Raw genomic sequence first — 24,579 nt, forward strand, 5'->3', positions numbered from 1 at the left:
AAAAGTTTATGAATAAAAAACACTTTATCAGAAAAGCACTGATGTCTCTTGTCTGCCTTGAACACAAAAAGCCATCCTGTCCCCTCCCCCACTGAGTTATTTATCCATAGTTTTTAAATGCTTCCTAGTCAAACTTGAATATGCAATGAAGCACTGGAGCTTTGTGGCGGAAATATAATTAAAGTGGTGAAAGATGTAAAAGGTGAAGAATGGGGATGACATCAGGCCAATTTCACACTTGGCACTCAGATGGCCAGGCCAAAGCCAGGCTCTTGCCATGCAACACAGATCAAAGCACACTGCCACTACCAAAAAGGCAAAGGAGACTTAAGTATGCTAATCCCCAGGACAAATATATTTTAATCTTGTTAGAATACAAGTTAATGCTGCAGCTCAGTGGTTGAACTGTGTCAGAGTAGAGAGAGCCACTTTCCTATAGTTCTGAATGAGGTAGACCTCCTGGTTCATTCATATTGAATTTAGGTAATTTTTTATTAAAAAAAACAAAATAATCCACCATCCAGTCCACATCCCCCTTTTAAAGAATTCATTTCATTAAAAACTCCAGCAGGCAAGTTAAGTGCCTTGTTTGAAACCCCCGCTAAGGCACATAACATGCATAGGAAATGAGTATTTAGTGGTCCAGTTTGTAGAGCTCATATCAACAGCACCTTGGCAACCCTTGATCTGTCATGTATTTACACTGAAGCCCCGGACTTTGAGAAGAGGCTGTGCATACAATGAATTATTTAAACAAGTTACACATACAACATTGTGAAGTCAACAACAAATCACAACGCAAGTTTATACGGTCACATTGATGTGTACCGATAATAACATTGATTCACATGCACATAACAGACTGGAATATTCATTTGGTTGGGGCGTGGGGAGCACAGCTAATGCTTTTTCTTACAAGAGATACATGACCACGGCTCCATCTTTAAATTCTTGTTTAGTTCACTAATTTAAGCAACATAATTTCATCAGAACAAATGATGTTGATGCAGCCAGTTATAAACTTTGAATCCAGATTTATAACACTTACAAACCAAATGCTTCTCCAGTATCTACACTTTAAAAGCATTGACATTTGTAATCTTGTTTTATGAGAATTGGTATTTCCTCAATGCAAATGTTTCACTTTCATTCAAAACTTGTGTTCAAACTCTTAGAATCTGTAAAGGAGATTACTTTTCATACAAGTAAGGCTAGATCCTTTATAATATGAGTATATTGTCTGTTCAGTATTGCTTGATCAACTCATTTCTCAACTGCAAAACCAAATAGTTTCACATGCACAATTGTACCATGACAAGTTTCCTATCTATGTATCTGTTTTATAGTGCATGTGTTTGTTTTTTTTTTTCCAAAGTTATGGTAGGGCAACTTCTTGAACTCCAGAGTTCACACAAACTGTTTAAAAATTAAAAAAAAAAAAAAAAAAAAAAAAAAAAAAACATACAATGTGTTACCGAAGGGGTTCTATCAACAGCATCTCAAACTAGCATCCCATATTCATCATCAAACCTAAACATTTTCAGATCTACCTTCAAAACAGGCAAAAAAATGATGAAGTGAATAGTTGAAATCTCTGGTCTTAGAAAAATGCTTAATAACTGCATTGAAACATTTGTTGAAACACAGTACCTTAATGAGGTAGTTCAACAATATTATTTTCCCCCAGTGATTTGGATTAAGATATTCTACAGTGAAATTGGGCCTACCTGTAGAAGCAGAGCAAGAAGACTTCCAGAAGAAACAGAAGCCGTGTCAATATCCCTATGCAGGCACAGACAGGGCAGTCAAGTGAACACAGAGCTGTGTGTTTGTAGTTTCAGTAAATTACCAAGTCCGATCAAGTCAGCAAAGATCATTAACCCCTTACTGTCTTTGGCAGTTTGGGGTTTAAATATATTAAAGTGCATACTTTTGAGATGCAATTCAAGATGTTGCATCTTATGTATTTGTTTGTTCTTCTGCCTGCTTGTTTTCACTGTGGTGTATGAAACTCTGCTATAATTCACAGTGATTTAGACTTGTGTAACAAACCTCTCAATTAAAGGGTTTCCCCCAGAAGTTCTGACAGGTAAAATATATCATTGGCTTTAAAATCTTACACTTGTTTACAGGCCTTATCCAAAAGGAATATCCTTACAGTGGAAGTGCAGTTTTGTACTAGGGGTTTGACTTACTACTCTTTTAGAAAACAAAAGTGTGGCTTTACGTTTTGCATTCTGTAAATTTAAATGTCTTATTCTAAACATACTGCAAGTCTTATACTAACAGTTACACACACACAAGAAAATGAACCTGATTGAAAAAGTTATATCTAATGCATTACAATGATAATGTATTCATTCCCCCCCAACCCTCATACAGACAAGTATATGTGTTATTTCTCACAATAAATTATAAAACGTGTTCTGGATTGTAACAGCTGTTGTGAATTCTTGCTAGCTAAGTTTACAACCAAATTCTAAACACTAAACTAAAATGAATGCATCATGAAAACAGAAAAAGGAAATGTCTACAGATCTACCTTGAAATACAACTTCTTTTTCAAAAAGAAAATAAAGATTTCTCCAAAATACTAAGAAAATCACATTTTAAATTAATAAATTGTATTTAAATTTAAAAAAAAAAAATTGTAGCTTTCTTAATTTGTCATCTTATGAATGCCATCATTTTATTAAATTTTAAACTAAATGCATTTGGTATTTGAAGGTTCTTTAAAACACTAAAGCATTGCCAATTGGTTACATTTTTGCAGCCTTTTAAAACTTACATGGAAATATGTTTTACGATTAATGGACTTCCATGAATGTAAAGTTTAAAAAGTCCAAAGCTAGCAATCATTTGAAAGCAGCAATGCTTTGTGAACAATGGGATGAACATGTTAACCTTTGCATTGTCATTATTCCTCACCTTTCTTCTGCACTGACCTTTCAACCAAGTTCAAAAATAATAGGAAAATCGTGACCCAGCCTCTTCAAAACAGCTTTTGTATACACAAAATAAAATGTACATTTATGCAGAAAAAAAAAGGTTAGACTTTTTTTTTTTTTTTTTTTTTACAGTACTTTCATCTCATTTTTTTTTTTTAAACACAAAAAATTAACAGCGTTTATCAGTACACAACTAGAATATTGCTTGATTGATAACGATTAAATTATTTGCAAGCTAACACTCCTTTGCTATTGATAGTACGTTCAATAACTCTTGGCTCTTAATAGGAAAATGCTATACTGCCCGAATACCAAACCCATTTCATGAATTAAACAGAGCTCAAGGATTGCTTTATAAAGGAGAGGAAAATAGCTCTGACAAAATTTATATAAATATTTATATATATATATATATATATATATATATATATATATATATATATATATATATATATATATTATATATCCAAGTAAAGCACAGCAAATAAATTAAATGTAGCATTTATTTATTTATTTATCTATCACGGTACTAATACATGTTTATTACGTAGTTGTAAGAAAGTTTACCACAGTGAGCATCTTTTTAATATTTTCTGGCTAAAAACGAGGGCTTACATTTTCAATTTATCCATGTAATCCACTGAACTATAGTCTCCAAATTAGCTCACATCATGGGCGCTATTAAAAAGAGCACATCCTCAAAAAATGAACGTGCAAGTTAAACGCTTTGAGAAGAGGCTGTACCGTTCTCTTCTCCATGCAGGGTCCCTGTTTGGTAGATGGATTTAATCATTTCTTTACACAGTCTTACAATATATTAGTTTAATGTCTCATCTTTTTCATCAATACTAGATATTTAAATAAATACCTGTTAAGGTTTATGAAATCGTAAGAATTATTATGGAATATACAGTTAAAAAAATAATAAAAAGGTACTCTCTTAAGTAACGTCAGACAAGATGAAAGCCCCTATATTTGTCTAGTATTTTCTTAATTAAAATAACTATTTTAAACCCCTAGTCATCAGTCCTAGACCATTTTATTACCCGTATTGGCAAAACGGTTATACACTTTTTTTTTTTAAATCCTTTAAATGTTACGGCCACTAAAGACATAAAACAGACAAAAAAAAAAACACAACATTTTAAACTTTTATTGAATGAACAAATCCAAGTTCTTTACATGTGGACATTATATACACGTCTACAGCCATATGATTTATCAGCTAGGTCAGCAATAACATTGTTTTCATGGTCATGTTGCTTCTCAATATCATAATCATAACCTAGTGGCTAAGTTTAAAAGCAGAAAACAAACCGCTTTTAAAATTAAAATTCTTTATGTTTAAAAAAAAAACAAAAAAACGTGTTGGTCGTCATTAGAAGTCCTTTTATTTCTCTTTGCAGATATGCAACATTCTTTTCTTCTGCTTAAACACTCAGGATAATTTTCAGTACAATACCTGTGCACTATAATTCAGCGTGGACGGCAAGAGAGCCTTTACACAGATCTGAAAGAGGAGAAAACATACATAGATTATACTTCAATATGAAAGAAATATATTCGCAGGGCTAATAAGGAAACAAATTATTATCTCTTTTCTATTTGCATTTTGTTTGAGAACTCAAGCTGCGTCAGGTGCAAATCAAGTGCAGTTAGACTTTTTTCAAAGATATTTTCAAAGAAATGAAGCATCATCAAATCAATTTAAAAAGCTCTGAGTTAGCAGACAATCGTGTAAAACCAGGTCTTGTATAAGACAACACCCACAATGTAAATATGGGCAGGAAAAATGGAAACACAACTGCATGGACTAGGCCTATTTCAAAACATTAAAGATTTCAAAACATTAAAGCTCATTGCATCAAACACCAATGATGAAATAACACATATCTTGAACACAATATAGATTTTGTTACCCCAAATAAAACGCATGATATTCCCATAGAGATGAAACATTTACAAGCAAGTCCCATACAGAGCGCAACAAATCTTACAAGTAGATTCGTATTGTTACAGCATACGTTTTAACACAATATTAATGTTAGAGTTCAATATATTAGGCACAATTAAAATATGAAAGCCGACTGGAAACATGTAAAAAGAATTACACAGGGGTCACCAACAGACTAGAAATATATACATGCCATAAAACAAGAGTCGACTACATCACTTAGATTACACAGGTTCGCCAACATACTAGAAATATAGATTTTCATTTCTTCTTAATCTGTGGACCTTCACAATGTACTGGTTCCCCTCCCAATTACATACAGCAGTTATCTGTGTACCTGGTATGTCTGAGATTTGAGTCCCCACCCCCAACAGTACAACACAACCACATTGTGACAGCAGTGCTTGTTACTTTGAAAACCCCACTTCTGTAGGCTACTCTACAGAAGATGCAAGTTAAACACAATATAACCTCCCTTCTGTCTTACTCATTTTTAAGTTTAACATGTTAATTTAACAGCAATATGTTATCAGTGTTTTACTACTACGACTACTTCTAATAATAATAACTTTATGAAAATATTACACCTTAAATGTTATTGGGCATATGTATTTTAAGATAGTGTTTTAGTACAGGAATTTGATTACATCCTGGGTCTCAAAACAAATTCTATTAAAAAAAAAAAAAAAAAACCAACAACAACACACAACAACAATCTACACCCCCTGTACAATCACTATGTTAATCGTTACTCTTGTGTTACTATAACATAAAGTCTCTTTTTCATTTTAATGTATGAAATGTTTTTTGGTATTATAATACCAATTATGATTCACTAAATTTATAGTTTCCTATAAACTTAAAAAAAGTGTGTATTGTTAAAATGTCACTAAGGTAAGAATTTGACAGCAGGATTAATAAAAAAGAAAAAAAGAAAGATGATACCTTTTCTTCCATGATCTCAATTGCAGATGTTACAAACCTGGGCATTATGCTAATCTGGGTTGTTTACAAAAAATGTTCTAACATATATTACATGCACTGTATTTTTGGTCTCCTAATTTTAAATTAAATGCATTGTGTATAATATTTATTATTGCTTTTAACCAACTAAAAAAAAGGACAGATGGACATGGTTCTAAACCAAAACACAAGAAGCCAATATTTGGATTCCAGCATTTATGGAGACTGGTTTCTGGTATGATGCTGCTAGTTCTTCATAGTAATACTGCAGTAGGGAAAAAGCACAGAGCTCAAAGAGAGCACCAGCATTGCATTACCTGTTATATCCCTGCACAGCTTGTCCACCACATGGTCTGCCTCTTGGGCGTATAGTGAAATGATATCATCTTCATACTCTTCTACTATGCTTTCACACTGTGAGGGGAGAATACAAATAGACAGATTTACACACTGCAAGCCAGTGGAGACGAATCATCTTCACAGGGTTGCTCTGAAGTGCGCCATTGCACACAGAGGGCATGTCTTTGCAACCCGCTGCCATTTTATTTCTGCTGCTGTTGAACCATTATGTTGGAATCAGTCTGCAGCATCAACAGCGCGCAGCACATTCTGCTGCTGCACAAAGTCTTTCTAAAACATCTGATAAATGTGCACCAAAAAAACCCAAAACAACCACCTTAAATAAATAAAAACATTTAAACCAGAAACAGGAGAAAACTCAAACTCAAAACTAACAGGACATCATCGTGTATTATATTGCATTGACTATTATTAATATTATCTTGAGAAATCAGCGTAGTCTTCGACATGAAAAAATATGAATTGAAAGGCCCAGAGACACAGTCTTTTATGCAATTAAAGGATGGTTGAGATGTTCCAGTTTCCCAGCATTAACAATGGTCAATTACAGCACTTCTTTGACTGGTATCCACCATTTAAACTAACTAAGAGGATATCGAAACAATTCAAGAATCGTGGTTCTCAAACTTGTGTAAATGCTGAAACAAAAAAGCATGTACCATTTGTTCCATTTGATTTCAAGTAATGGCTTTATTCCAATGTATGTCTGACTAAATAGGAACTATTGTCCTTATTAAAATATACACTTTATTAAATTAGCAAACAGGAAAACCTTTCTAAGACCACTAGCTTAGTGGACAAGAATTTCCTCAAAAAACAAGAACTTTATTGTTCTTTTGAAATGCATATTTTATTAGGTCTTATGTTTATAAAATTCACTTCTTATAATCACTTTAATATATATTATCTGCCCAATTTATAAATCAGATCACAATTATTATTTTAAATATATGCTAGATTCAAGAATACACATGTTGTAATAAATGTTGAAATTAGAAAACTCAATTCAAGCATGTGTTGTTACAAACTGTGTATTCTTTTACTCAGACGTATATTTTGCAAAGAAAGTTTGTCCTCACATTAACAGTGCTGTACCCTCATACCATGGTGCCAATATGGGTAGCAGAAATGGTGTATTGCTTGTTCAAAAGGAAACTGGATTGTGATACTGTACTGGAAATGTATGTATGATATAGATCCATTACAAACAGTACAACTAAATACTAAAGACAATGTCCATTTTACCAAGCCACATTAAATCAGTCATTGATACAGTATTAAAAAGACGCATACTCAATATAAAATCAGGGGTCTCAATCCAAAAACAAGAAAATAAATAGAGATCCTTACCGCAAATTTCAAAGACTTTGAACTGTCTGGTCCATCACCAAACTGAAAATGTTGCAGGTTTCCCAGCATACTTTTGTCAGGATCACCATCCCTTGGAGCAAATCTCTTATACAGTTTTTCTTTAGTGTCCGGGTCAACATACAAGGAATAATCATTCATATGATTGCAAACCTCTTCCATTAGCTCAGTTAAATGAGTCTCTGACCTTGCAAATGGGACCTTGGTGGAAAAAATATGTAGCAATTAATGAATCAACACATCATTAGAATTAAGATAAAGAATAAACACTATTGTTCCAATCGCTTTGTAAACACAACTTTATAGATTATATACATTTTAAAATCCAACACTATCAATTGTATTTTCTACCTAGATCTAAAACTGTTGAAAATAATACATTAATGCTCAAATGTCCAGAAAGAGAAATTATTATTATTACCTTAATTAATTCTCTACATTTTTTATTTATTTTTTATTAAGAGAAGTGATCACTCCCCAGGGTTAGCACAAAGAAAATAAGTTTCCAAAACGTCACTTTTCACAGCATCTACTGATTCAGTTTGTATTGCTGAGCAGCTGGGTTATGTCTCTGCCCCCTCTCTTTTTTTGCAGAGTTTGTGTGAAACACATCCAGATACTACCTATACTCTCAGTGTGACTCTCCGAACCAACTGAACCAAAAGGTCAAAGTGCACCCCTTCCCCCTGGTAGCAGGACAAAAAAAGTGTTCTGTCGTCTAGACAGGTCAAGGTGCAAGATGCCCCTGCCCCCGGAAGGGGGTGTCAACTGAAGCCAAGTGCAGGGTAAACAGAAGAGATGCATCCGCTGGCCTTTGAAGGGGGTTCATCTCCACCCTCCAGTGATCAAAGTAGGAAGTTCTCATGTCAACCCTGGTCACAGGGGCTGGATTGCGGATGAACTATTTCTGCAATGTAGATATATCCAGACTCCATTGTCTTCTTTCAGACACAGTGTGGACCCTTCCGGTCCCAGTGATTACATTATGGACACTTTCACATGTGTGCCTCATTTCACAAAGAGGTCTCTCCTTGCTTCACTACCATCTGGTCACAAATCAGATAAAGGCCCCAGCTTCAAAAATAAAGCACCAAGTCCAAAATTGTTTTATTATTTTATTATTATTTTTTTGGCAGCAATGAAACAAATAATATTTTGCACTTTTTTTTTAATGAAAGATAGAAATTAAATTAAAATAATTAAATTGAAATTACCACTCATTAAGAAACAGATTTAATTGTTTAGGATATATGCATGACCCGTTTAAAAGAGATACAAATGTTTCTTAAATACGACACATTGTGTCAAAACTAAAATGCATTTACATATGCTGATATACAGATGCAGTGAATGTTTACATTTTCCCCGATCATAAATTCCTATAAATTGTTTACAGTATAACTTCATATTTTCCTTGCAGCTTCCAATTTTTTTGTACTGCATCCTCTATTGAATTTTTAAGATCATGAAATCTGGAAAACGGCTGTGAATTAAATTCCTCTCCTTAACAGTCTGAAGGGTTTGAATAGGACCTGTCAATAAAGAATTTCCAGAGGAATAAGAAAGGGCTTGGATGTTCTCACACAGCAGAAAAGGCTTCTCAGAGATACTGCCCTCCATTGAATTCTCATTGGAAAGGCAGCCATTATGGAAATGCAATAAAACAATCCAGAAGCGCATTTTTTGTAAATGCAAAGCCCTAATAGATAGTGTTTGTTCTGAATAGGAAACATACACAGAACTGTTTTACACAGACTTCAGATTAGTCTACAAACTCGAAGAAAAGAAAATATATAAACTACAAATGAATAAAAACAAAGACATTGCTTGGGTATTAATTCTGCTTCAGAACGTGTTGTTTTTATATACATGTGCCAGATTTTCAATTGTCTTGTCAATTTTTGCCATTTCTCCCACAATGTTATTTTAACATTAGTGCTAAAAAGAAATTCAGTAATAAATTAAGAAAGCTTTAAACAAAGAAAAAGTTTTTGGTTATGTCCTTAATATAACACAGAAAGACTTCAATACTTGATGGACATTAAACTTCTGTGACTCACAAATGAAACTAATTATAGCATAGATTACCACACAATCAGTTTGATTTATTACACTGTATATCAAATTAATATAATTAACGCAACAGTTGAGAAGAGTTCACGTTTTGGGGTTCACGATTTATAACCGAGCAAGTTTTCTGCCTTGTATCAAGGGATTTTGAGATTCATTTAAAAAGTTCAACCAGCACCAAGGAATAATCAGAACACTTTAATCCAAGTAATCTTATACAAGCACAGGGCATTCATATTTATACTAGTCTTACATGCCAATATAGAAAGAATATTTGCTGCATGTGTCAACAATGAGGATATTGCGGGATGCATTGCTGAAGCACAGCTACTTTGCTGTAGGGTAATTCATGTGGAATATATGAATACAGAGAGTCTCACTTGGGGATTTTGGGAACTATAATTAGCATTTATTTCAAATTAATCCACTGTGAGGAACAGTGTAGAAAATTTCCTCATATAATATGCAAATCAGTTCTAGGTTTAGTTTTTTTTTTAATTTTTTTTTTTTTTATTGGCTGATAACTGGACAGAAATATCGTTTAAATTCCAGAGAGACATATATAACATTTAAAGAGATTTCAGTCTGTGCGTGAAATTAACAAGAACGGATGGAAACACCTGGTGCTACAGAACAAGATTAGTGTATTGCATATAACATACTATACAAATGTACAACTGTAATTCCATTTTGTTTGCAGAAGGGATTTATGAGCAATAGTAATTCTCCAATATGCAATTACGATCAAACAAAATGCAATACTCCTGGGATATACAGTCTCGCTCTACTGTACAAAAGTAATACATAATTTCATCAACAAAACTTTGACAAGAACTACAGGGTCCATCATCTAAATAAGTGTCATATTCTATTTTCATTCACAACGACTCAAATACACCCCCCACTCGATACATCCGGGTGTCGGGGTCCAAAAAATCTGGTATATATCGAGGGCTGCGATATAGTGAGAGACCCATAGAAAAAACAAATAGATTAATAACAAACACTGTACAACCACTCCCTCATTTTATCGGGGGCATCAGGGTCCAGTACAAGTCCTCTATGCACACGCATTTTCTCATTTTAGTATAAAAAGCAGTGCACCGTTTTAATTTGTACTGCAAAAGGCAATTGCTTCTCATCAACTTCAGTCTCCAAATAATTTCATGAGTCTTCCTCTCCTTTCTCAAATGCCCAAACCCGAGGCATTGAAAGAATCCCATTCTCAACACATGATGCTTGTTGTTAGGGAGCGGACGTCACAGCCCTGTGGCTTTTGTTGGCGTGCTGCTGCTGCTGCCACACGTGAACACCTAGTTGGCTAAAATAAAAACCGCTTCAGCAAGAAGACATTTAATTTGCTTTGTGTTATTGTGCAATGCGTGTGTATGTGCTAACAGTACAATACTAATGCTTTGCTTTGATTTGTTTTGTATATTTGTTTGTGGTGTGCAGTACGAACAGCACTTCTACGTGAAATTGCCTATGTATATTGCAGCCAAGGCATGCACAGCAAGACCAAAAATGGGAAGCCAACTCCAGGACCGCGATTTAGCCGAATCCGCAGTACAACGAGGGGGGATATAACGAGGGGTGGGTGTACTTAAATAATAAAAGCAGAGTGCTACGGACTGAAAACACCTGTCAGTATTGGGCAATGGAAACAGGAACCTGGTCCACCCATATAACCTGTGATTTCCATGCATTGGTCATCAAGGGCCCTGCCTCATTTCATTTACCCCTCTCTCCTGGCACTACTTTCAGTAGTTTCAATAACAAAAACAACAAATAGCACTTTTTATAATTATTCAAAATGTTTGTTTTTCTTTCTTTAAAAGGGAGCATTCAAAGACCAAATCTTTGTTCCCTTGAATTTGTCTGCCAAACTTTTAAGCGCAGAGGAGAAAAAAAAAAAAAAAAAAAAAAAAAAAAAAAAAAGTTTAGATTAGGAAATTTGACCATGGCGAGAAATTCACACTTGTCCTGAAGCCAGTCCTAGGTTTCAGAACTTCACTTGTTTAGGTATATAAGTGAAATGAACAGATGCCATTAGCAATTCGGCCCCTGCAAAATGTACTCATGGCACGTCTCACAGAATGAATAAATCCCACCTGAGTCTTCAGGGTTACCAAAAGGAATTATTCATGAATCTCTAGCAGAGGAACAATGTATTAAAAAATTATATATTATATTATATATATATATATATATATATATATATATATATATATATATATATATATATATATATATAAAACAAATGAATGCGCTTACCCAGCGTATGTGATTTCCGACTCCGTCACCAGTTCTTCGATGTTACAATGTACTTGTTTATTCACAGCCCACGGACGTCCCCCCCTTCTATTGCAGATACAAAATTGATCCAGTAGTTTTGATTTCTGCACATCTGCATGCTGCCATCAAATCCGTGGAAACACATTCAGAGTTTCCAAAATACACATTGAGAAATAGTGATGTCGACCAGTTAGAAGCAATTACAGCTCATTTCATGTGCTTCAAGGGAACTACAATGAACTCTGTGTCTGCAGTTAAGAAGACACAAAAAAATAAGTAGAGAATACGTTTGTTCCTCACAGCACAATTGCTGAGAGGTGTTTTAAACTGTAGAATTGGCAAAACTAAATACCAATATTTGAGTCCTCACTCAGAACATGGGGACCCACATACAGTGACTGAGTCTGCCTGATTTCACATCAATCTTCACCAAACTTTTATCATAGAATCCTAGCCCCTTATAGACATATCAAATTTAATTTGGCTTTTACCCGATAAATATTCAACTTTATATGAATATTTTAAAACTGTTCTCATGCACTTCATAAAAACACATCCCTTTATGCTATAGCCACCTAATGAGTGTGCACAACACATACTGCAGAGGGCAGTAGAGCGAGCGTGCACAACACATACTGCAGAGTGCAGTAGAGCGAGCGTGCACAACACATACTGCAGAGTGCAGTAGAGCGAGCGTGCACAACACATACTGCAGAGGGCAGTAGAGCGAGCGTGCACAACACATACTGCAGAGGGCAGTAGAGCGAGCGTGCACAACACATACTGCAGAGGGCAGTAGAGCGAGCGTGCACAACACATACTGCAGAGTGCAGTAGAGCGAGTGTGCACAACACATACTGCAGAGGGCAGTAGAGCGAGTGTGCACAACACATACTGCAGAGGGCAGTAGAGCGAGTGTGCACAACACATACTGCAGAGGGCAGTAGAGCGAGTGTGCACAACACATACTGCAGAGTGCAGTAGAGCGAGTGTGCACAACACATACTGCAGAGGGCAGTAGAGCGAGTGTGCACAACACATACTGCAGAGTGCAGTAGAGCGAGTGTGCACAACACATACTGCAGAGGGCAGTAGAGCGAGTGTGCACAACACATACTGCAGAGGGCAGTAGAGCGAGTGTGCACAACACATACTGCAGAGGGCAGTAGAGCGAGTGTGCACAACACATACTGCAGAGGGCAGTAGAGCGAGTGTGCACAACACATACTGCAGAGGGCAGTAGAGCGAGTGTGCACAACACATACTGCAGAGGGCAGTAGAGTGAGTGTGCACAACACATACTGCAGAGGGCAGTAGAGTGAGTGTGCACAACACATACTGCAGAGGGCAGTAGAGCGAGTGTGCACAACACATACTGCAGAGGGCAGTAGAGCGAGTGTGCACAACACATACTGCAGAGGGCAGTAGAGCGAGTGTGCACAACACATACTGCAGAGGGCAGTAGAGCGAGTGTGCACAACACATACTGCAGAGGGCAATAGGGCGAGTGTGCACAACACATACTGCAGAGTGCAGTAGAGCGAGTGTGCACAACACATACTGCAGAGGGCAGTAGAGCGAGTGTGCACAACACATACTGCAGAGGGCAGTAGAGTGAGTGTACGGAGTGGGAGAAGTACAGGCGTGGAAAAGTACAGAGCAGTTTCGAAGCAGAAAGGAGAAATTGCATCTTGAATTGCTTTAATCAGAAAATAGAGGACATTGGGGAAACACAGCAGCAGCTCAAAGTCAAACAGCCACGTGTGTTTTTCTGATAACAAACAAGCTGAAACTCGGAGCAGCTGATTCAAATTCAGCGCCGTTTTGAGACACGGGCGAGGGGAGGAGCCAACAGCACAGCAGAACAACGCAGTTAAACGAGGCAGTCTTCCCAGCGACAGCGAGTGGAAGCGACAGCGAGTGGGAGAAGTACAGGCGTGGAAAAGTACAGAGCAGTTTCGAAGCAGTTTGAAAGCAGGTTGACGGCTGCAGAAGAAACTAAACTTCAAAAAAAAAAAAAACCTCAACCTGGTCTTCAAGCCAGTAATCTGTGACACCTGCTTGATGTGGGAAATCCGAGAAAACCCAGCGGAGCTAAACCAAGTGTGCGTAAAGTGCCGTGCGATCCAGGATTTGCATAAACTAGTAAGTATGCTAGAAATGGAGCTGGAAGAAGTGAGACAGCAACAGGATCTTGAGGAACTGGCACACCCACAATTCATGGAAGTCTGCATCACCCCTAACAGACTGAAAGCCACCAGGGAGATAGAAGGTCAGAACAGCTGGGTTCAGGTAGGCAGAAGCAGGGAAAAAAAGAAACTTCGTCAAACACCACCACCAGAAATCAAAACAACCAACAGATTTGAGTCACTTCAGAATTTTGATGAGCAGAACCAACAACAAGAGAATGAAAGGAACAACATCCAGGACCCTATTGACAGTGGTGACCAGACAGCAAAAAGAAGGGAGGTCATGATTGTTGGGGACTCCATATTGAGAAACACAGCAAGTTCAGTTCGCAGTTTGGACCCCCTTACTACAACAGTGTGCTGCCTTCCGGGAGCCTCGGTCAAGCACATCACTGAGAACGTGGACAGGCTCCTAGAACGAACAGGAGACGACCCGGTAGTAGTCGTCCACATCGGTACAAACAACATTGGAAGAGACAGACCAAAATCCCTGCAAAACAAATTCAGAGAGCTAGGAAGGAAATTAAAAGAGAAAACCAAAACTGTGGTATTTTCTGGTATACTACCCGCACCTTGCAAAGGACCATATGGACAGCTGGAAATAATTAATCAAAACGAATGGCTGAAGACGTGGTGCACACGGGAAGGCTTCACCTATCTTGATCATTGGACCACATTCTACAACGAGGACTATCTGTATAGACGGGATGGACTGCATTTAAATAACAAGGGAACTAGTCTACTCGGAGAAAAGATCCTCGAGCAGGTTCGGAAGCATTTAAACTAGAAAGGAAGGGGGGAGAAATCAACAAAAAAACAGAAGGGAGACCGCATCAAAACAAGAACAACAACTCAGGTAAGACAACCATTAAATGTATTTATCTAAATGCTAGAAGTATCAGAAACAAAATTCTAGAACTTGAAGCTACTGCACTAACAGGTAACTATGATGTGATAGGTGTTACAGAAACGTGGTTATCTGAGAGTGATGGGGACGAATATAATATTTGTGGGTATACACTGTATAGGAAAGACAGGCAGGACAGAAGAGGAGGAGGGGTAGCGCTATACATAAGAAACAGTCTTGAAGCCCAGGTGTTAAACCTGGACAAAGAAAATAAAACCGAATCAATATGGGTCAGAATAACAGACAAAAATTCAAAAGGCATAATAATAGGAGCATGCTATAGACCACCAGATTCAGACGGTGAGCACAATAATCTGTTATACAATGACATTAGAAATGTGTGTAGCAAAGGAGAAGCCATACTAATGGGGGATTTCAACTTCCCCCAAATAAAATGGGAAAACCCGGTGGGTAGCGCGAAGGATGAAATAGAAATGGTGGAAATGACAAATGACTGCTTCCTAACACAATTTGTGAAGGCACCCACTAGAGGGGAGGCATGCCTTGATTTAGTCTTTTCAAATAACGAAGATAGAATAACTAAAACAGAGGTCAGAGAACCACTGGCAAACTCAGACCACAACATGGTCTCATTTGAAGTGTTTTTTAAATCCCCAAAAGTAAAGACTAAAGCTAAGGTTTACAATTTTAGAAAAGCAAACTATGAAGGCATGAAACAGAGACTAACAGAAGTAGATTGGAGTAAAATAGAGAAAACACCCACAGAAGAAGGATGGTTGTTCTTCAAAAATGTAGTACTAGAGGCGCAAAACAATTACATCCCTAAAGTAGACAAATCTAAATGTAAAACTAAATTGCCAAAATGGTTTAATAGATCAATTAAAAAAAATATTCAGCGAAAAAAAGGCACTTTACAGAGCATTAAAAAAGGACCAAAAAGAAAGTACGCAGAAAGAGTACACAGAACTGCAAACGCAAGTCAAAAAGGAAGTTAGAAAGGCCAAGAGAGAAATAGAAATGAACATTGCTAAGGGAGCTAAAACCAATTCCAAAATGTTTTTCCAATATTACAACAGCAAGAGAACATTCAAAGAGGAGATTAAATGTTTAAGAGATACAAATGGCAAAATCGTAGAGGAAGAAAAAAAAAATAGCAAATATGTTAAATGATTACTTTTCACAAGTTTTTACAAAGGAAGATACTGACAACATGCCCCACATGTCATCCAGTTCCTATCCAGTTTTAAATAACTTTAGCATAACTGAGGCAGAAGTGTTAAAGGGACTAGGAGCTCTTAAAATAAACAAATCCCCTGGGCCGGATGAGATCCTCCCAGTAGTACTCAAATAAATGAAAGAAGTAATTTACAAACCGCTAACCAAGATCATGCAGCAGTCTCTTGACACAGGGGTGGTACCGACAGACTGGAAAATTGCAAACGTAATACCGATCCACAAAAAGGGAAACAAAACTGAACCAGGTAACTACAGACCAGTAAGCCTGACTTCTATTATATGCAAACTTATGGAAACTATAATAAGATCCAAAATGGAAAATTACCTATATGGTAACAGGGTACTGGGAGACAGTCAACATGGTTTTAGGAAAGGGAGATCGTGCCTAACTAACTTGCTTGATTTTTTTGAGGATGCAACATCGATAATGGATAATTGCAAAGCATATGACATGGTTTATTTAGATTTCCAGAAAGCTTTTGACAAAGTCCCGCACAAAAGATTAATTCTCAAACTGAACGCAGTTGGGATTCAAGGAAACACATGTACATGGATTAGGGAGTGGTTAACATGTAGAAAACAGAAAGTACTGATTAGAGGAAAAACCTCAGAATGGAGTGTGGTAACCAGCGGTGTACCACAGGGATCAGTATTAGGTCCTCTGCTATTCCTAATCTACATTAATGATTTAGATTCTGGTATAGTAAGCAAACTTGTTAAATTTGCAGACGACACAAAAGTAGGAGGAGTGGCAAACACTGTTGCAGCAGCAAAGGTCATTCAAAATGATCTAGACAAGATTCAGAACTGGGCAGACACATGGCAAATGACATTTAATAGAGAAAAGTGTAAGGTACTGCACGCAGGAAATAAAAATGTACATTATAAATATCATATGGGAGATATTGAAATTGGAGAAGGAATCTATGAAAAAGACCTAGGAGTTTTTGTTGACTCAGAAATGTCTTCATCTAGACAATGTGGGGAAGCTATAAAAAAGGCTAACAAGATGCTCGGATACATTGTGAAAAGTGTTGAATTTAAATCAAGGGAAGTAATGTTAAAACTGTACAATGCACTTGTAAGACCTCATCTTGAATATTGTGTGCAGTTCTGGTCACCTCGCTATAAAAAAGATATTGCTGCTCTAGAAAGAGTGCAAAGAAGAGCGACCAGAATTATTCCGGGCTTAAAAGGCATGTCATATGCAGACAGGCTAAAACAATTGAATCTGTTCAGTCTTGAACAAAGAAGACTACGTGGCGACCTAATTCAAGCATTCAAAATTCTAAAAGGTATTGACAGTGTCGACCCAAGGGACTTTTTCAGCCTGAAAAAAGAAACAAGGACCAGGGGTCACAAATGGAGTTTAGACAAAGGGGCATTCAGAACAGAAAATAGGAGGCACTTTTTTACACAGAGAATTGTGAGGGTCTGGAAACAACTCCCCAGTAATGTTGTTGAAGCTGACACCCTGGGATCCTTCAAGAAGCTGCTTGATGAGATTTTGGGATCAATAAGCTAATAACAACCAAACGAGCAAGATGGGCCGAATGGCCTCCTCTCGTTTGTAAACTTTCTTATGTTCTTATGTTCTTATGAGTGTGCACAACACATACTGCAGAGGGCAGTAGAGTGAGTGTGCACAACACATACTGCAGAGGGCAGTAGATTTGAGTTATGTGGGGTCTGTAGTAAACTTAGTTTATTACACATCATCACAACCAATCAGATTGCGCCGCTGGAGTGGGTATGTCACAATACTCTAAAAATTTAGATTTTTGTTCAGTGCATGAAATTGAAGCTGAATACAATTGTCCATCACTTACGACACTGTCCAGACTACTGCAGAACACAGCAAAGGAAAAATCAAAAAGGTCTAGCTTTATTCACGTATCCGAGAAAAATATGAATAAATCAAAAGTACAAACACCTTTAATTGTATTTATTTATTAAGGTTATGGTTTATAATTAAGCAATGAGTTGTTTTTAAATGCAGTGAACATTCAAAATGTGGAATGTTTACCCATTCGCTCTTGAGAATGCCCATAAATGCAATGTTGATAATGCACTCACAAGTGAGTGTGAAAAAGAATGCTCCAATGAGATTGTTATTTTGACCCAACAGAAGGCTGTAAGAACATGATACTTTGCATGAACTCTGACAGTTTGGTTCATGACAAAATCCTACATATTAACCTTAAACAATACCCTATGTTTTATTTGTTTAGTCCGATATATCCCGCTTTCACCTTTATTCTGTGTATATGTGCTGGACCAAAATAGTGCAATCCCCCTCCCAAAAAAAAAAAAAAAACTGCAAATCAGAGTTTATATTCATCACTCTAACCAGGGCCTGTCTTTTACATGGGTTTTATTGGATTAAAAAATAAATAACAAATTATATACAAGTTAGAAATGTATATGAATATAGTAATATTAAAATTAGCAAGCTCTCATGTGGTTGAGAACTACATCAACCAGGGTGTAATAAACATAGACAGACAGGAAGAAACTGAACCGCTTAGCCTTGTGTGGACCGATCAACGGTAATGGAGGAGGGCACAAACAGATCCAATTACTGCTTTTACATCACAGGTCTGCCCACTGTATCAAGTGAATCTAGGACCCACATATTAATTGCTGGGGAGACTTCAGAGAAAAAAAACAAAAGTCCTGGTTTCATGTTTCTCCTCTGTATAAAAGGACTTTACCTTTAAATAACTTTAAAGTTTTGTTTATTTTGTATTACTTCATTTTTGTTTTTATTGGTTTTGATGCTAAATCTGAGCCTGAGTTCTGTAAAAGTTTTTTTTAAACATTTACATATACTTTGTACTTTAAGTTCAAACACCAAAAAAAGGTAACAAACATGGTTAAACAGCAATGTATAGATACTAAAAAACTGACCACGCCCCTCCCCCCACCACAAACACACAAAATAAAGAAATTCACTTTCATCCCAGAGGATGTACATGCAATTTATTTTAGAATTTACCCCCCACAGGATTAAGGTTACCATATCAAGGACCACTGCTGTTTGGATAAGTGGCTAGTGGCTGTCCCTCATTTTATTCTACATGCTTGCATAAAATAATTTGTACCTTACTGTGTTTCTGGCTTCCATCTGGAGCAATTCTAAAATTTCCTACTTGGATTGTCTTCTTTGGATCCACTTGTTTTATGGAGTAGTTTAGCTCATCAACTATTGCCCTGCAGGCTAAAGAAACAATGCAAAAAAAGGTATGAAAAATGCAGAAGAAACTAAGCACACATCACCTGTCTCAAGCTCTTATAATGTGTGTGTACATTATATATATATATATATATATATATATATATATATATATATATATATATATATATATATATATATATATATATATACACACACACACACACACACACACACACACACACAATGTACATGGAAACAGACTAATTAGGCAAAAGAAAACAATGCTGACTTAGCAATTGAGGCTCTAATGTTGTGCTGCTTCTGTCAGTTTCTCATTGAATTTGAATCAGTGTCATTACGATAGAGTTCCCAGTCTGTGTACTGTAGCAGCAACAGCCCCAGTAAAACAGCAACAAAGGGGTGCTGAGTATTTTGCTTATTAGCTGGACACAGTGATGTACAAAAATCCAGGCTTTAACTGAAAGCCCTTAAAGGTGCAAATGAGCGAATATACATATGATCTAATATCTGATTTCAACTGCAACACTTAATTATACAACCCAGAAAACATGGAGCAACACTACCACAAACAGCTGAGAATAAGGTCAAACCAGAAAAGGGGAGGGGGTTGTGAAGGAACAATGCACCTCTAATCAAAATGGTTTGTAAACATGAATTACAATGGAATGGGGCATACTGTATGGGTCCCACAAATAAAATCATGCTCACTTTCATATTTTTGTAAGAAGGTGCACAAAATAGGTTTAATATTTCCCCGACAGGTTGGATCTGGTCAATCAAATAGTCAGTTTCCTTGTGATACCCGAGCCACTGTTTCAAACACTCAACTCCTCCTGTGCAGTACCTTAAGGAGTTAATGGGCAGACATACTGGCACAGGTACACGGCTTCTAGAAATACCGGTATGTTACTTGAACGAAGGCTATCTACACCTGGGATAAAAGGTCCCATGTAACATCTGGTCATTTTCTTTAACTCCTTATCTATTTCAAGATAGAAATCCATAACTTATTTTTAGTAGAACCTAATCATCGTCCTGTGTGATAACAACCAGCAAAGTGGGCTTCTAACTACAACTTCCAATGGTATGGCCATTGTTTAAATATTGTACTTTAACAGGGGAAAAGCCTTTGGAAATTTTACATTTGTTAAGATTTCATCCAAGATATTGGTGCAGACCCATGTCAAAACATAACATCCATTGAGGCTGTACTAAAACAGTTGCACAGTACTAAAATGTAGATTTATTGAACACAACAAAGTCAAAGCAAGAAAGTCCAAGGTGAAATCAAAACACAGCTTAACTGTAATCTGTGTAAAATGGACTCTTCCACATTATGGAATACACTTCTGTAAATCTATTTGTAGCAAATGGTTGCTTTTAGAAATGTCTGATTTTACCATGGACAAATGGACCTTTGCTCTCAGGCTTCTCAACTTCATTACATTTAATCTGCTTGACTGGAAAAAATCTAGTATTTTCACTTACCGGAACAATACAATACTTCATCTTTTTTCCCTTCTATCTTCTCAGAACAAAGGCAGAGTACCATTAGCAAAATACCAAATTGAATTATAAAGGACTCCATTCTGCAAAAAAAGAAAAAAGAAATTAGCATTGTAGTGATTAAATTTTTTTTTAAATGTTGTGCTTTTGGTAATGTCATTTATATACACGTTAGATAACCTGTTAAATTTAAAATAATTGATTTTTCTAAAGGATAAAAAAGTACATTATACTATAACACAATTCTTCAGTCTCAATGTGATTATTCCTTATGACCATAAAGTTAAAAAAAAAATATATACTGAAGGTTGGAATATTCAACACAAAAACCAAGACAAGGAAACACAAAACATCATTCTTGCAGCAAGCTGAAACACAGTACTAATGATCTGTTGAGGCTGGCAAAAGAACAAATAAACATAGCAGTGCAAGCAAGCAATAATAATTTGTTCTGTCAGAGTATATTTAAATTTAATGTGAGCACACCCCACTGACCAATCACTTTGCAGTATGTTCCACAGCTGAAATGTATACTGCGTACACAAGAGTAAAAAAGAAATCATTCAACCGGAATAGTACAAAGTACCGTTCCACTTTTTTTGTTAATGAACTGCTACGAGAAGGAAGCCCCACACTTAACCTTATAGCAAAAAAGTAGCAAAAACAAACAAAAACAAAAGCTGAAGTCTGTTGTCAAATGGTTTTCACTATCAAGACCAAAAGCAAATGAAACAGGTATTGAGATGAAAAACTTCTGCCAGGTTCACTATCAATGACACGTGCATGCACAGCACCCTATTTTTGGTTTGGTTTATTTATGGATTTATATATTGTTAGATGGCCTTTCCTTTTATTCTTTCATAATTCTCCACATATAGAATTGCCAATAAATGTTAGAAAAACATATTTAATAAACAGTAGATTGAGCAGAACAAGGCAGCAGTATACAGTGGGTCTCCCTGTGATACTAATGACTGGCACTACCAGAGCATGCCATTTGGTGTGCATGTCTACGACAGAGGCAGGTGGTGGATTTCACACCCCAACAAATCTCAGGTTCAGCTTCCAGTCATTATAGGTCTCGGGGACACAGGTGCACACACAGCCTTTCTATTAGTGAAGGTGGATGCACTAGCGCCACCAGTGGAGTACCTACAGCCCTCTCTGTCTGAGACTGCATGTTTTCCTCACGGCCAATTAAGCAGTCTGCTCCATTCACACATCCCTTCTAGGTTTGTGATAAATCACCTTGTAGGTCATGCCTCATTACTGTCACAGTATTCAGTACATTTGATAGCACATGGAGGCATTGCACTGGTGCAATTGCATTGGAGGTGTGGTTATGTTTAATTTCAACAAACCTGTTAAACGGCCTTGGAGAGAGGCTGTACTGATTAACACAAGTAACTAGTAAAACTAATTAAAAGTTGTAGGACCGGCGACGAAGACAGCACTTGCATGAAGAGTCCACTTTCTGTGTCACACTGTCATGAATTCCCCCCTTTAACACACACCTATTCAGAAGTGTCCTATTAACATTTTAAAGTGTCCTTTATAGAAAACTGTCCTTTAGCATTAAAAAACCAAAAACCAAAACAAAACCAAAAAAAAAAAAAAAAAAAAAAAAAACAAAAAAAAAAAAAAAACAGATAGTATGTTAATCATATAATGACCTAGTCATGATGTACAGAAAAACATTCTGTGTTTGGAGGAATATGGAAAAGAAAGAGTCAGGTATCCATTGATAAGAAGACATGCTAATTCACCTGCACTCTCTGTTCTACAGGCAAGCACGGGCACACGTGTTTGAACCTAAAATACCGAATACATAGTTTTTACTTGCGATACATATTACTCATGACTACGAAATGTACTTACTGAATAAATTACTTGAATACCTTGTTTAAATAAATCTGTTATAATAATAATAATAATAATAATAATAATAAATAATAATAATGATGATGATGATGATGATGATGATGATGATGATGATTCTCTGGACCTATACACCTCGTTTATATACATGTCGATAGTTATACTTGTTTAACTTGATAACTGCTCACATATACGTATAGGCGCGTTATTAGTACAATATAATACAACTTACCTGGGCTGGTGTGACACAAACTATCTCGAGTCTGAGAACAAAAACTTTGGCCACTGCAAATCGAATTATAATGAAAACAAAGTCGCTCTTTTCTTCAGAAACAAAGCTAGGCAAATGACAGCGCCCGTCTCGTTGTATATATATATATATCTCTGGAGACCTGTATTTGCTACATTTCACAATCAGCAATACCTCCGGTCACAGACGTGTTCTACTCCTGCGTTGCCACGGTGTATAGGAAGTGTAGACACTTGCTTGACTGACAACTAAAAGGGCCAACAGAATTGCAAAGCAGCGGCAGGTAACCAATTGAAATGAACACAAAGCGGGGCTTGCGTTGTTAGCAAACTGTCAAATGACCCGTATGCAGGCATTAATAATAATCCATGTACTTACTTTTCGAATGTAGGGCTAAAAAGCGTCAGTTCTTTCGACTGTGAGTTTGTTTATTGTTCCAGAATATTAATGACAGTCCTTCTTACCAAGTGCTGAACAAGAAATACAGTATGGCGAAATATATCTTAAAACAACGAGGTTTCAAGTTTCATTGTCGAGGAATGTTCTTAGTCTCTCCCTGGAATATATTTAAAGAGACAGGTACCAGGTACGCATCAGTCCAAAGTAAAGGTGAACCATTATTAAGACATAAAGATAACACTTTCTATGTACACATAAATAATGTGGATTTTTTTATAAAGTCAATAAACACATGATACAGTTGTGTATGTCACCATATCAAACGACTATGCGCTTGCAGGACACTTACCCAGTTGACACTACCTCATCTGCAGTGAAGCGGTGCCCATGGCAACAGATTGTAAAATACGACACAGGGTTGCTGTGTAATGTGATGCTTCCTGTGAGCAGAGATACGTTGTGCACACCTACTGAATTGCATCTCTTTCCATCTGGATGACTGACCATCCAACGCCGGTACGGTACGTAAAGTGTATAATGCATAGGCCTACAGCACTGTGTTAGAGGAGATTGCGCCAATGAAACAAAACAAGGTCCTAATATAGGAAAACAAACATTTAAAAACATCCATTTGTTAATCATCTTTTTATGTTATTATTATGTTTTTTTATTATTATTATTATTATTATTATTATTTATTATTATTATTATTATTTTTATTCCCAGTTCTGTATACCTGTTAATACTTTTAGTAACTGTATTCCTACATTTCTTAGAGGAGACTCACCTGCAGTACTGCAATATGTAGTGCACATGTTTTAAGAGAAGGGGGTAAATGCAAATGAAATCCCTCCTGTATTGTGAAGTGTGTGTGTGTGTGTGTGTGTGTGTGTGTGTGTGTGTGTGTGTGTGTGTGTGTATATGTGTGTATATATACATACATACACACATATGCATATGCATATACATGTTTCCAGTAAGTTTTAGCTAAAGGGGTCATGACAGAAGACCTGTCTTTTGGTAATAGGTTTGCAGGTGCTTCCATATACAGCACTTTGATAGAGTAACCCTATCTGTGGCTGTACCCATGCCAGCA

At 36.6% G+C, this 24,579-nt stretch overlaps 1 protein-coding gene across 2 annotated transcripts; it reads right to left on the minus strand.

Moving 5' to 3' along the window:
• Positions 1-4,105: 4,105 nt before the first annotated feature.
• Positions 4,106-23,544, minus strand: LOC121310241 (protein canopy-1-like). Of its 2 annotated transcripts, none has more exons than XM_041243552.1 (6): positions 23,463-23,544; positions 20,939-21,039; positions 19,356-19,471; positions 7,576-7,794; positions 6,183-6,279; positions 4,106-4,458 (listed from the first exon to the last, which is right to left on the minus strand). In XM_041243552.1, the coding sequence occupies exons 2-6, from the start codon at positions 21,036-21,038 to the stop codon at positions 4,418-4,420; spliced, it is 573 nt and encodes a 190-aa protein (XP_041099486.1). In that variant the 5' UTR covers position 21,039; positions 23,463-23,544; the 3' UTR covers positions 4,106-4,417. The 2 variants fall into 2 exon arrangements, with proteins under 2 accessions (XP_041099486.1, XP_041099480.1); XM_041243546.1 differs by lacking the exon at positions 23,463-23,544 and adding an exon at positions 23,067-23,292 and having other exon boundaries at positions 4,107-4,458.
• Between the last annotated feature and the right edge of the window lie 1,035 nt (positions 23,545-24,579).

The sequence above is a fragment of the Polyodon spathula genome, chromosome 3, assembly GCF_017654505.1.
Source record: "Polyodon spathula isolate WHYD16114869_AA chromosome 3, ASM1765450v1, whole genome shotgun sequence".
In the NCBI taxonomy this organism is placed as follows: Eukaryota; Metazoa; Chordata; class Actinopteri; order Acipenseriformes; family Polyodontidae; genus Polyodon; species Polyodon spathula.

Bases quoted from the DNA above. Each gene is read 5' to 3' on its own strand.
- LOC121310241 (XM_041243552.1), bottom strand. From the start codon at position 21,038: ATGGAGTCCTTTATAATTCAATTTGGTATTTTGCTAATGGTACTCTGC. The intron at 7,795-19,355 runs GTACAAATTATT...TTTTCCACCAAG, and splicing joins GAAGCCAGAAACACAGTAAG to GTCCCATTTGCAAGGTCAGA. The intron at 4,459-6,182 runs GTAATGCAATGC...CTCCTCTTTCAG, and splicing joins GCTGTGCAGGGATATAACAG to ATCTGTGTAAAGGCTCTCTT.